The sequence below is a fragment of the Polistes fuscatus genome, unplaced genomic scaffold (genome assembly GCF_010416935.1).
Source record: "Polistes fuscatus isolate 324 unplaced genomic scaffold, CU_Pfus_HIC Scaffold5, whole genome shotgun sequence".
NCBI classification, from domain to species: domain Eukaryota; kingdom Metazoa; phylum Arthropoda; class Insecta; order Hymenoptera; family Vespidae; genus Polistes; species Polistes fuscatus.
The window spans coordinates 9,907,291-9,922,133 of NW_025113129.1; the positions used below are offsets into that span (position 1 = coordinate 9,907,291).

Genomic DNA, 14,843 nt, shown 5'->3' on the forward strand with positions numbered 1-14,843 from the left:
AAAAGATTCGGAGAGTCTGGATGATTTTTGAGGATCGTCAGCGGGCTGGTTGCGTCTCGGTGGTAGATATCGATCGGTACGATGCTTGTACTCTGGGGAAGGAGGAAGAAGGAAGAAGGAAGAGAGTAGAGGGAGGTCGCGGAGGTTGGCGGTTCGCTGACCTTGTGATGAGTGGAATGACCCGTGTGATTGGCGGAGGTGTGATTTCCGGCCGGAATTGAGGCCAGCTCCTCGATGGTGAGTTCGGCCAAAGCGTCGCTGCCACCACTGCAAGCACCTAACAGGGCTCCTGCTCCTCCAACGAGGTTACCTCCACCGACAGCACCACCAACGATGCAGCCTCCTCCAGCCCCATCCGATCTTACAGCGTTCGCCGACGGTCTTTTCTGCACCCTCCGTGAGCTCACCAGTTCCTTAACCCCGGACAATTCTCGTCGTGAGCCACCTACGTACCTGACAGAGAACACGTACACATACAAACCCTCTCTTTTATCATCCCGTTTTATCGCTTTCCGATAAGTCGCGTAAGATATTATTAGAGATAAAGTAGTCGTCGTCTGTTCTATTTGAACTCTTCCGCGGTTCAAACATATCTATAAACATCGTCTTTATTTTATAATTTATACCAAGATTTCTTTTACTGTTGATCTTTGTGGGGTGCTGTTTTTAACGTGATTTCTGTATGATATGTTTGGAAAGATGGCGACTTTCGACGATAGGAAAGACGGCACACTCCTGTTAAAGTATACTACGCCAGTTAAACTTCTTAACAAGGTTTCCGTGTAAACAACAGCTCTTCTTGCAGCGTAGTCAAGTTTGCATATTCGAGAAAATAGATACATATATAATAGCCGAGGGAAATACGTCGATCATTAGATGCTACGGCGAAGCCATTTAAGTGGCAACTATAAGTCATAGTGCTTATACCTGTTGTACACGCGTATATATATACATATATAGTATATTGCAATATGTATATAATTTTAATATATACTTCTTGTATATATGTATATCAAAACCGACAAAATTGTATTAATTTGCATGTACTGTACATAAGAGCAACACGAAGTACACTACAGGCTGAAACTCGTATCTTTAAAAGAATACCAAAGGAAATGCTGTGTTCTATTCACGACGATCGAATACGATCGAAGAATGGTACTCGTTAAAAATTCATTATCGCTCGTTTCTTCGGCTCTCGCGTGATCGTACATACATAAATCAAGAATTGTAAAAACTTATCGTGATACGGGAAAAAATTAAGATGACAAAGCGTTTTATTTCAAGAATATTATTTATAAAAAATAAGTTAGCATTTTTTTTACTTGGATAGCAATAATTTGAAAGCTCTTTTAGTTGGGTCCCTTTAAAAATAAATATCGATGAATCGTCGATGCATGGAATTGTCACATACGTGATATTTCAAAGCCAAATCTTTAAATATACATGTTCAAGGTTAGACGTAATTTGGCAGCTTCTAAAATTGTTTTGTCAAAAGTGTTAACTTTTCAAACTCTCGTCGACGTTCTCCAATAACGTTTACGTTGACAAGTTTATCGATGAAAGTAGGTAGTATTCGAGGCTTTTAGAATTGTTTGCTTGGAGAATGCTCAAAGTTGTCACAGAGCGAGAGAAAAAGATACCACAGATAGATAAAGAGAGTTTCTAGGCCAGACAAAAGGTATTGAAGAGTATTGAAAATTGTAAATTAGAACGGAATGGTAAGAAAGTTAGAAAGGAACAAAAAAAAACAGGAAGAGAGACGTGACAAAAGCTTGATCGATAAATATGCACAACGTAAGTACAAGTTTTAATGTTCGTAGTAATACTAAAGTAACTCAGAAAAAAGGAATGAAGGACAAAAAATAACGTATAAGAAAGAGGGAAAGAAAGGGAACGTAAGTTGGCTAAGGGAAAACTGTGCGACGTCGATCTGGAAGGCATCGGGTATCTTTTTATTTTCTTGAATCTTGCCTAGCCAAAAAGTGAAGAAAAAACCCTTCGCGACGAAGACGACTACTAATACGACGACGAAATTCGAGAAGGCTGAAGTTGAGTTGGATAAATAAAATTCATCGGAAAAAATCGATAGGGTCGTTGATGGATCGAAGTTGCTTGGTTCTCGTAGACGAAGAGAAAATATTGACGCAGAGTATGCTGCGTTAGCGAACGCCCGGCGAAAGTAAGAAGACGAAGAAAGGGGGGAAAGGAAACGATAGGTCGATGGGTCGTGGTGTGTTAAAACGTGTGTGCAAATGTATTGCACTTGTGTTTAAAAACTCGATTAAGCGTAACTGCGTTAAGAGAATTTTGTAATCGATTGGTGCAAGGAATGGGAATCGTTGAAAATTTACCGTCACTCCTGAGGAAGGCGTGCCGCAAGAGACGTCTGCTATCCTCGAGATTGTTCTCTCACCACTACCCCCACCCCGCGCACCACCCCCTATTATCCACTTTCTCTTTTATTTCGAGACAGACACGTTCCTTCCGGTCACAGAACGCGCACGGAATGTTATTAGTATTTAAATGAGAACGAGATCGTAAGACGATCAAGTATAAGTAACATTTTTGACAGACGGGGTGCGAAAAATCCTGACAAGTTAGGATTCATAGGTACAAAATTTGTGTGTGTACATACGTGCGTATGTGCGTTGTGTATGTGTGTGTGTAAAAGAAGACAGAGAGAACGAGAAAGAGAGTTGCAAGAAGAAAGAGAACAAATAGAACAAATGATGATTCGTCTCGTTTATATTAATTTTTTTCTTAATGAAAAATTGTTTATTTTACAGGATTACACGCACGCACGTTCGTTCGTTCGCGACGAGAAGGACAAGGACGACGACGTCGACGACGACGACGGCTGCGGTGGCTCCCGTTTCACGACTCTCTTCCACGAGAGAGAACAACCCCCGAAGAAAACAGGCTCACCGTCCTGCGATGGTGCTGCCCCCCACAATCCACCATTAGTTTGAACTATTTCACTGGCAGATCGCGCCACTGACCGTGCTGCCGGTCGATCGATCGCATGCTCGTGAAATTCACGCACGGATATGCTTTGAGCGCAAGCGCTTTTCACCGACTTGCTGCTCCGTAGATAAATATGTACTTTTTCATCCTCCACGAGTTTGGCTTTTCTCTTTCTTCGTAAAAAGAGAGAGAAAGAGAGAAAGAGAGAGAGAGAAAAAGAGAAGGAAAGATAGATAGACAACGAAAAGCGTTCAAGTAGACACGAGAGATACGCGATATCGTTTTCATGTTTCTCAAACTCTCATTCCTCTTCCTCTCTATCACTACTCGAAGGAATTATTCGACGAGAGACCTTCTCGATTGCATAGAATTCTACGGTTCTATTGTCCTTGGAATTCTTGTCCCTCTCCCTTCTTCTACTTATTCTTCTTCCTCTACTTCTTCTTCTTCTTCTTCTTCTTCTTTTTCCTTTTCTTCTTCTTCTTCATCGACAACAGAAGTCTAGCACGGATATATCACGAGAGGAAGTAATAGGTATATAACATCATGTGTATGAGATCAAAGGATGTCGTTTCTTCGTTTCCCCCGAGTGATTCGTACGTTTACGAACACGTCAGTTTTACTTTCTTTCTCTTATTTTTTTTTCCTTTTTCTTTTTTCTAAGTCGTAAAGGAAGAGAGAGGGAGAGAAAGAGAGAGAGAGAGAAGCTTGCTCGGAGCGTAACCAACGCGTGTATAAAATTAGTAGCGAAAATTTCGTCTAATTAAAGGCCATTAGTACGCGTCCGAGCGATCTCTCTTCGACGTTAGAAGAGGAGAAGTGTAGAGAAGAGTAGAGGAATAAGACGAAAAGGAGGAAGTGGAGTAAGCGTGCTCTCGACAAAAGCGACAATTTAAACATTTAAAGTCCTCTCTCTCTATCTCTCTGACGTGAGGAGAGCGTGACTCATTCTCCGTATCCGTAAGATGCGCCCGCGCGCACGACCAAGCGAGATATAACGAGATGCAATCCGTCCGAGGTAAATGGAGATCGTGTTCGGTCAAGACTAGACGTATTATTTGATTTTCCTAAAAGATGTAGAGCTGAAGGAGCACGAAAAGTGGCAACCCGATTGCGATGGAATAGAAGATATAATGGATGGTCATAAAAGAAAGGGGTTTCTCTTTGTTTTGTTTCTTTCTTGTTGTTCGCTTACCTCTCGCGATCGTGACCGTATGCGGGATTGATCCTACGCGCGTACAAGGAAGCACCACCTTCCGACATGTAACCGTCGCAAAGATCGGAGAGAGTCCTACTCCCGACGCTCATACCACCTCGGAGAACTTCGCCGTCGCTGAGATAACCCGAGGCTATGTCAATGTCCGCGTAATCGTGAGAGACGTGATGATGAGAGGAGGAATGAAGAATCGTGTATTGTCGCGCCGTCGTTCTGCTCGGCAGGGTCTGCAGAGCTCTGGCACCAGGCGTGTAACCACGAAGAAGAGGTTGCATAGGCTTCACGGTCATCTCGGCTTCGTCGTCGGCCAACGAACCTCCACCACCGCCGCCGCTCCCGCTGCCGCACGTTGAACCTTCCGATAAAACCTGTCGAGACACAGAGAGGAGAGAAGAGGAGATAGTACCAAGGGAGGGAGGGAGATAGGGAGAAGAGAAAGAGAAGTTTTATCAATTATTGCCGTGAGAGAATTTGCCTTCGACGATCAGGATTAATAACGCTAAAGTACCTTTTCCATTTGTTCGAAGGTCGTGTCTATCTTTCGATTAGGTATCGTCTTTATTTCACTACCACTTTCGCTGCTTGGTCGATAAATGACGCTGCTGTCGCTAGAATTGCTCTGGCCCGTGCTATTGGAATTGCTGTGAGAGCTCTCAGACATGAGATCGGAGATACTTGGCATTGGTGACACCATCGCGACCGTATTCGGGTCGAGCTTGGCTCGATGCAAAATGTCGCCCTTGAGTTTAGTTGGGGTCGGCATGCTTGGCCCGTTATTTTCTTTAGGTGGTTTAGAAGTACCCTTCACCAAAGCAGTTGGTTTAGGAATACTAGAACATGGACCGGTAACGGATAACGTTGGTCCTTGAAATGGACCGCCTAGAATTTGTTTTCCTTGCGGGAATACGTGTATATGGACGTTCGTATTTTGTACTTGACTAGTAGGTGGCTCAAGATTCATGGTTTCGTCCTTGACCGTCAAATCTTTGTTCTCCGAGTTGGATCTCCCTCTCGGATCATCTCGAGACGAGCCAGGCGTCGACTCATTCGAAACAGGCAAACCGTTTATTTTCACATTCTCTTCCTCCTCTTCCTCCTCCTCCGGGGAGTCCTTAATTATCTTCTCTTCTTCGCGAGTCGTCATGTTTTGCATTTTCCATGGAGAACCGGATAAAGTTTCCGAGATCGAAGAGTCCTGCTTTCGATCTTCCATATTCGACTCACCGACGTCAATGTCTATTTCCTTTTCAACTATCCTTTCGTATGGAAGATTTGCTTGGTTCATACACTGCGTATGTCGATCGAACGGACTGGGATTGTTTCGCATATTTGTAACGTTTGCATCTTCCTGATCCGTTTGTGATATGATTCCGTTAGCGTTTGCCAACAAATTTTTTTGCATGAGCATATCTTTGTTGACTCCGTTGGGTGGTACCTTGAGCGCCTGCAGATGAACTTTCGAATCTGCTATTTTCCCAGGAAGCTCCATCTTCGGTCGAGGCGTTGTCTGTTTGATCGGTAATTCGTTCCTACTAGAGTTAGAAATATTTTTACTCTCTTGTTGGCTGATTTGTTTGGACGGCGTCGTCACCGTTGGATTGTTTGTTTTTTGTGATTGCGTAGACGAATGATTTTTCAGTAAATCCTGCAAGTTCGAGGTCTTCTTATCCATGGGTAGTTTAGCACAGACGTTCGCGATCTTTCCACTTTCCTTTCTGACATCGTCTACTGGCAAATTACTATAACCTGTCAACTTCTCCGGAATCGATGCCTTCGTACGAGCGATCTTACTACTCTGAGTTTTATTCTGTTCCTTCCTAATCGTCTTCGGACTGGCCTGCTTTGTCGTCTGCTTACTCGATTGTAACTTAGATTTCAATGCCCGACTCTTCGGTGGTTCAACATGGATCTTACTCTGATCGCAGAGCGACGTAGAACTGTCCGAGTGTTCCGAGCGTGCCGAGGAAAAACCGGACGAGCTCGACGTACGCTTCGATACGCCCGACGTGGCCTTTCCCCTCTCTTGATTTTTATCTTTGTTGTTGAAGAGCTTGAACTTGTCTAGAACAGAGTTTTTGTTTTGCCCCGTGGAGCTTCCGCTACTGGAATACGGACATGCTTGCGTTGTTGTCCTAATACCACTCGGTCTGCCCACGGCTGACGTTCTAGGACTGAAAATGAGATATTTAGATGCATTGTAATCACTTAATTCTATACGTTTTATATTACCTTGGGGTACCGCCAGTGCCTTGTCGATTCGTATTTTGACTTCTGGGCTGTGGAATGAAGGACAGACCGGTCTGGGTTGTCTGTTGTTGACTTGGACTGGTGCTCCTCGAACTGCTTGCACTCCCCACACCACCATTCCCTTGCTTCAGACCTCCTGAAAAATGAAAAATCTTTATAACAACAATTCATGTTCTTTTTTTGTAATACGTAGGTATTATTTCTCGCCTATGAAACGTAACTACAATGTCTGCCAGTGTTATCCAGTTTAGTCTCGGCGCGTAATTAATTTAAACGATAGTTGGCGACCTCACTTTTTCTCTGTTTTACGATTCGATAAAACGATGATAACTTCTTAGCCAAGTACTCATTGATACGCACACAATTGATGTAATTGTACTCTTCGAATAAAACTTATTTAAATTATCATTTTGTATAAAATAATGATTAGAATAATAATTAATATAGACAACTATAAACTTTGATTGTTGAAAATCGTGTCGAACAGATCGTTCGAGGTCGTTTTACAGGCTCGTCCGGTTGTGTTGTATGTAATTCTTGATGGTAACTCTCGGGTAGACGAAATAAACCTCCGCGGTTCATATTTATACATGCTCGTAGATAGGTACCATCGGCCGCGCATGCAGATATTTCAAACGTTATCGATCGCCTGGGGGGTAGGAGGGGGGAAGGGGGGATGCATGTCTATCGCGATGAGATTTCCTTCGATAGTAAACATTCGCCGACCGTTATTATAAACTTTCCATCCCGTTATAAAACTCCAAATTGAGCGGAGTAAGCGGAAGGCGAAATAATAAACAGCAGCGTCAAGCAGGAGGCATCAGCAATGAGTAATATTAACCATGGATTTAGCTAATCGACCGATTGCAAACCTTACGATATGAAATCGTAATTTAACGAGCATCTCTATTTGAGGAACACTCGAGCGTAATAATCGCGCGAAAATAGTTTCTGCTTTATCAAGACGTTACTTGCTGACCGTGCTTCCATCTTGCTTCTCAATTTTCCTCAAAGTTGCTTAGTTTGCGTTGTATGAGTTCTAGCGTAAAAAAGATATTAAAAGAATAAAAAAAGAAAAGATTCGAAAATTACTCGATTCGTGTTTTTTCAAATAAATTTACAAGTGATGATGCATATGACTTTTTCCTCGAAGTTCAAAACGTATGCATGATCTCATTCACGTAACGTGCTGCTTGACCGTGATCCTCATAAGAAGCCGTGAAGCGCATTAAGCACGAGTTAGTCTCGCGAACCCTTTACTGCCGAACGGTATATTTGAGAAGCACTCGATAAGGGAAACGAATTTCTCCACACACACACACACACACATACACACACACACGCGCGCGCGCGCACACAAACACACATCCGAGTGTGGAATTATTTTTCTTTTATATATTTCTTCGAATTTCCTTTCAACAAACAAGACGTCTATTATTCGTTAACAATTAGATTCGTAACAAAACAATATTGATTGATCAGGAACGATTATGATCAAATAATTGTTGAATATTCATGGACGTCATTGAAAGTGCACGTGCACGTCTCTCTTATAAGTATTTTTTCAAAATGGTATTAAACATTCTCGTACAAATTGTCTACAAGTTTGCTTACTGTTTTCGTTATCAAGGAGACATACATCTGTCTTATCAGTTTTAACAAACGTTGAACCGAGGAGTCACGTTACCACTGACTACTAAGTATATTCTCCCTAGTACGATTATCCTACAACGAACCGGTATCAAGGATTAGAAGAGCCCTTATACTCTATTTCTCGTTTCAACAGGCACGTAGTCAGACAGGCACATTACGTATTCTCTACAGTTTGGACGACGACTCGATAACTCGATGACTAAGCCCCTTTTTTCGAGGAAGAACTTATTATCGGTTAATCGACTATCTGATCTTCGATTATACTAACATTAAGTATTCGTTTCAATGTTTCTTTTAATAAAATGTTACGAATATTTACAATAACGATCTGGCATTTTCATCAAATTTCTTTTTCACAAAAACCTAAACTCCCAACAAAAAGATTATAATTTCTTTAAGAATAAAAAAAGTTATTTCTCTGTTATGTTCAAAATTTATCAACCCATTCATGTATAAAGTTAATCAATAAAACAATATATATATATATATACCTCGATGCATTAGGATTGGTCAATAAGTTTCTATCGTATTATTTACTTAGAAAAGACTCTACGAAGATATTGACCAACCTAATGCATTGAGGTATATAAATTGATAATCCCCTTAGAAAAAGTATTCTTCTTTATCGCAAAGATGAGTAAAACAGGTCCAGCCCTTGGTCGGTTTGCTTTTCTTCAAAAAATCAATTTAATTTCGATGTGGGCTCGGTCAGATGCGTTTTTTCTTTCCTCTCATTGTCAGAGGAGCTCACGCACGTGCGGCCGTCAATAGGAATTAGCACGAGGGTTGTTTCGACAAAGCGTCCGTTTCTCGCCACTCTCTCTCTTTCTCTCTTTCTCTATCTCTATCTGTTTCTATCTCATTTTCTCCCGAGGGATTCGAAGCAAAGTCCTGAAGGGTGTCACATTGACGATCGTGACTCACCCATCGAACAGTCGAACACATCCGTTGAGCATCTTGCTATCTGTTTTTCCCTTCTTTTCCATTTCTTATGTTGACATACTCAAACTTGTTTCGAAGGATTAGCTCGATATAATCCATATCCTCTTCCCAAGAGGAAGGACCGAAACAAAGTGCGGTTGATCCTTTTTTGGCGGTAGAAAATATTAAGAGGATTAAAATAATTCCGAGCTAATATTTTTCTTTTTTAGATATGTCTACGAATATCTATCTATAATCATTTAATACAAAAAGAAAAAGAACAATACAATAAAATAAAGTCGAAATACTGTGTTAAACATATATACGTATTTGCATTGACAGTGAGAAAAAAGAAAAAAAAAAAAGACAAAGAATTTTTTCATTCGTGATTAGTCCTTTAGTTATCTCGATGATACCCATTTCTGTATAATGACAACGATGTCAAAGAGACTCCTTGAGTCTGGAGGAAAAAGATAAATAGGAATAAAGGAGGAAAGAAATAGAAAAAGAAGGAGTAAGAGAAAGAGAAGGAAAAAGAATTTAGTGGTAGGTACACAAGACAAGAAGGCCCTCGGTTGTTAGAAGAAAAAGACAAGCATATATACATATGTTGGTAGTACTCGCTCACCGGGCTCGAGTTCGTGTTGTTGAGGAAGAAAGCGAACCGTTGCCAGCGTCCTCGTCATCGTCGTCGTCGTCGTCGTCGTCGTCGTCGTCGACGTCGACGTTCCACCACCACCACCACCACCCTCGCGAACGTTCCTCTCGCGTACGAATCGTACGCAAAACATTTCCTTTTTCCCACGGGATCATGAACGAGCTGACGTTCGGCGAACGACTGCTTGGAAATTTGACGATGACGGAGGAAATCGCGAAAGCTTTGCTCTCTCTCTCGAAAGAGAGAGAGAGAGAGAGGGAGAGAAAGAAAGAAAAGGAGAAAGAGAAAGAGGGAACACACGTTGCTCGTGTTTTTCCTTGTAGTTGTCGTCGACATCGACGAAAGCCAAGCACGACGTCTATAAGCCGTGTAAAAACCACGCGGAGGCCCTCGACGCGGATCGCAGAACGACGCTGCTAGGAGAGTACCTGTGTGTCTCGATGCGACCGAGCAAGTAAGTGAGAGGGTGGAAAAAAGCCGATGGAAAACGAAATGGAAGAGAGAGAGAGACCGACAGTACACGCATGTATAAAGAAAAAAGATAAAGAGTTAGAGACTGAGAGCATGTACATGGTATTATATGGACAAGAGAGAGAGAGAGAAAGATATAGAATGGGACACGAAGAGGGATGCCAAGAGGAGAAGACAAGGAAGGGATATTCAGTCAGTTCTTTTTGGCCCTCACCTCGTACCACCGTTATTTTCTCTTAGCGTCACCATTTTCCGCCGTTCAACACTCCTGCTGTCCGCCTAGCAAATATACTTTATACCATATAGATAGATGTATATGTAGAGGAAGTAGAAAAAGAAAACGTATGCGTGTATATTATGATATATCAAAATTCTTGCCTATTCCCATGCGTACACGTATTTACACGTATCAAAGTAACTCCGATAAAATCTCCACCTGTCCGCAATCTTATCCGTGATAGAGACCATGGAGAAAAGCAAGCGGTCGCTTTGTTTGCGTACTTAATTAAATAGTTACGGACCGCGAAGGATAGAACTTGAAGATCCGTTTGGGTCGAGACCGATGTGAAGAGGGTCACGAACTCGCAAATTACACGGATGAATGTTGATAGGGAAAAATATTCATTAAAACTCTGGTACATATTTTTTCTCTTGGGTTATACTACTCGCCACATATTACCTTTTTCTTTTTTTTTTCAGTATTAATATGTTTCTTTTGTGAGAGAAGAAAAATGTTATATTACGAAATAATTAATTATACAAATATATTTTAAGCTTGGCATAAAATAAAACAAGATGATATATTATAAATGAGCATAAAGAAAAATAACAAGCTTTATTTGCGTGTGCATACATTTCTATCTAATGTGATAATATTCTATTGAAATTACGTACTTGAGATATATATATATATATGCGTGTGATGGCACTTGTCGTCAATGTTTTGTTTACTAATGACAATGACGTAATTATGAAATAATAATAACCGTTATCATTACACGTGACTGTAAGAAATAAAATAAAAAGTAAAGAAAGAAAGAAAGAAAGAAAGAAAGAAAGAAAGATGACGAAGACGAGTAAAAGTAAGAGGAAAAAAATTGAAGTTAGATTCGTGTAGATATTAAACGGGTGAATAGTTCTTCTCAGCGCACACCTGTGCTCGCGTGTCGCGTCGCGAAGAAACTGACTTTATAATTTCCGACGGCTCGTTTATCCTCACACGAGGAGCGCATGAGGAGTTCGTTATAACCAAAGAGACGACATGGTGTGTCCTTAAAAAGCGGAAACGTGTGGGTGCGCGTGTCGCGACGGTACATCTCGGCCAACGAGATTAAGCGTAGCTATGAACGTATTATACATACATTTACGGTATATACGCAGGTATATACACAGGAGTCCCAGGTTGAAAAGAGACGCGGAAGTATTACGCGCATGCTCTGCCTACGTTCCAAATCCAAACCGATCGACGACCGAGTCGACTGATACCGCGTATTTCATCTTCTGGACCTTTCAAAGACTCTTTACAATTCATTCAACCATTTCGAACGGACCCCCCTTTGACTTTCATTTACAAATTAGACATTCTCATTATCATTTTTCCTATTTACGAAAATTAAATTCTTACCATGTTTCAGTAATTTTAGTTTATACTCTCACCTCCCCAACAATGTGTCGTAAATTACTCGGTAACAATTCGCAATGCATTCTATTGGATTAAACGGAAAAGGAAAGCATTGAAATTACCGAGAACGTTCTTAACAATTTAACGAAACATTTATGAATAATCAAAATTTCAATCGACACGAATTTTCTTTCCGTGCAATTCAATAAAAGTTTCTAATTTGAAGAGATAACGAGCAAATGATTCTGCCTATTCTTCTTACTCTTGAATCAGGAAATATATATAGGAAGAGAAAGATAGAGAAAGGATTCGTAGTGAATAAAATTTCCATAGACACGACTGAACCCCCCCTTTTTTTTCTCTTTTTTCGAGCATCTTGTCTCTCCCTTTCTCTTTCTCTTGTTTATCCTTTCCGCGACCCTTCGATACGTAGTAGCGCGACGATGATATTTCAACGCGCGATAGTCGGACAAAGAAGCGAAGCGTCGAGGGTGGTAGACGGGGTGGAAAGCGCTTTTCTAAAGACACAAATTACATTGCATATGCGGTCTCGATGTCCTCGGTACCAACGACGATGTACCACCAACACTACCATCACCACTACCACCATCACCTGTCGTTTTATACCATTGCACTATACGAACTTCAATGTCGGAGACTTGCTATTTAATAACGTATACGTGCATTCGCATATTGAAGCGCGAATTTGATATCATCTGCAGACGTATAATTGTATTATTGTTATTCAATTATTATTATTATTATTATTATATCAATGAGACAGATTTATTTTCAATACACTTGTTTACTGTCGTTAAAATCGAAACAAAAATAATTTTTTAACAAATACACCTTCGTGCGATGATCTTACTGATATCGATTGAAGGAAAAAGATGAAAGAAAGTTTAGAATCGTTAAAAGGAAACGAAAAGCTAATAATAAACGCGATATTTATGCAGTATTTTTGAATCATCCTGTAAAACCAAGGCAACCGGTCGCAGTCCGTATTTCGCGCTAAAAGTTACTTCGACCCTGACTTTTCTCTCTCTTCTCGTGTCGCGAGTCGACTTCCTTTTCCTTTTTTTCCTTTGCACGCCCAGCGAGAACGAATCATCGCCAGTAAGATTCTCGAAACCTGTAGCACCAAACCGGTAGAGGAAAAATTAGTGTAGGGTAGTATTTTTAACCTATATGAAAAAGGGAGAAAGGAAGAGAGAAAGGAACACCCCGAGAGAAAAAGAATAGTTCTATGTGTATGTGTGTGTGTGTCTGTGCGCTTGTGTGCGTGTTTGAAGAAAACGAGGGAGGAAGAGAGAGCAAGATTTAAGGGTCGCTGAACATTCGGTCAGTGGTTCTTTATCGTTTTTATACTAAATCGATAATCATTGAATATCGATTGAAAAGATTAATCCCGTCAATTCGTTTGATGTTGATTCAATTTTATTGGAAATTATTTTACCCGAAAGTAATGTTGTTTTAAAACTGTCTTGTGATCACCATCCTATCATCGGTCATACGAATTTTACTGTCAATATTTAAAGTTTACAATAGTATACGGTATTCATATCTAATACAACAGAAACAAACAAAAATGCGAGACAGGATTGCAATACAATCATTTTATTCGCTTCTCATTTCTTCCTAACTTGCGGTAGGTTTTATCACGAGAGGTGAGAATCACTGATATTCCTCGTTCGCTTTTTGGGGTTAAAGACCGGTTGCGAGTCTTACGTGTGCCCGCGTTCGTGATTTCACGACTTGAATTTTCTCTCGTTGTCTTTCTTGGCCTTCTTTCCTCCCTATTTCTTGTTTTCTTTTTTCTTTTTCTTTTCCACCATGCCCCGTTTGCACGGAAAGAAGGAACCAACGAAAGACAGTTTATATCGCGGACGGATACGCCAGCACATTTTCTCCCCTTGGCGTTTCTTTCTTCAGAGTAGATTCCTATAGGATTACCGAGCTTAAGGTGAGATCACAACGAATCTCTACCAAACCCGATCTTTCTTTCTTCTCTCTTTTTTTTTTCCTTCATTCACGCATATTCACATCTACATATACGGGCTAACTCAAATGGTGGTGATGATGGTGGTAGTGGTTCATGGATGAAAAGTTTTGATCAGCATCAAAGAGCAGAGCAGAGCATCTCGTTCTCGTAGTATCTTACGAGATAAAAATGATTTCTCTCGCTTTAATAACATTTTATCTAATCTGATTTAAATTTATTCGAAAATAAAACGGTCCTAATGATTTTTGATAAAAATATATCTCGCATTTACGTCTACGCGCGTACAAGCGTAAATATATGTATTTATGCTTGGCGTCAGGTTGATTAAAATAAACGGCTGTCACGCGATGAGTTTGCATTCGGTCTTCGGGACCCGACTTTTTCTTTAACACTCCTCAAAGGAGTTATCCTATGTTAGCTGTCCGTCGCGTGTTCTGTTTCGAGGTCAACGAATAGCTTACTTTCGAATCCGGAACGATGCGTTGGCTGGGGGTTAAAGGGTTATTTTGTATTACAGGCTTGGGCAAAGTTACTTTCTTTTGAAGTCCGATACGAATGTTTTTATTTTTTTTTTCAAAACCTGCGGCAAAGATCATTTTTCAAAAATCACTTCACAGATTAGAGAGATTCATTGACAGGCTAGGGAAAATGTTCAGCAAAGTAGCAAAGAAAACTAGATGAAAGGGAGAAGAAGAAGAAGATGAGGACAAAAATATGGTTGGTCCGTCGGTGAAATAATCCGTATATGTAGGAAATGAGGTACACGAGGTGCAATCGACGGGTAACCGAGATACCGCGCGTGCGCTTCTCTCTATTATATTCTCTTGCTAGAAAGGCCGTGGGTCTATTTCGAAGCAAAACGCATTCTCCGTTTTGCCGTATCTAGAGTTCTCTTGGAAGGGGCTAGGCACGCGCACTTTGATAGAGCTACATCGGCATAGCCGCATCCCCTTAAAGCCTTGGCTCTCATAGAGACGCTCAACCACGTAAACAAAGGATCAGAGAATTCGCGGGTATTATGATTTCATCATATATTCCCTGTTTCCAACTTGAACAATGAGAAATAGATCTATCCCCGGTATAA

The 14,843-nt window shown here is 40.9% G+C and overlaps 1 protein-coding gene across 6 annotated transcripts in view; it reads right to left on the reverse strand.

The window, feature by feature from the left end:
• Positions 1-14,843, reverse strand: part of LOC122522066 (protein sickie) — a 96,144-nt gene that overhangs the window by 24,543 nt on the left and 56,758 nt on the right. For 5 of the 6 annotated variants that reach the window (XM_043642863.1, XM_043642861.1, XM_043642860.1 and 2 more), the window contains 4 exons: positions 6,413-6,566; positions 4,692-6,354; positions 4,163-4,551; positions 162-453 (listed from right to left, as the gene is read on the reverse strand). In XM_043642863.1, the coding sequence (XP_043498798.1) occupies positions 162-453; positions 4,163-4,551; positions 4,692-6,354; positions 6,413-6,566 (2,498 nt within the window). Of the gene's footprint in view, positions 1-161; positions 454-4,162; positions 4,552-4,691; positions 6,355-6,412; positions 6,567-9,632; positions 9,811-14,843 lie in introns of those variants that run through there. The other variant, XM_043642864.1, reaches the window with a different exon arrangement.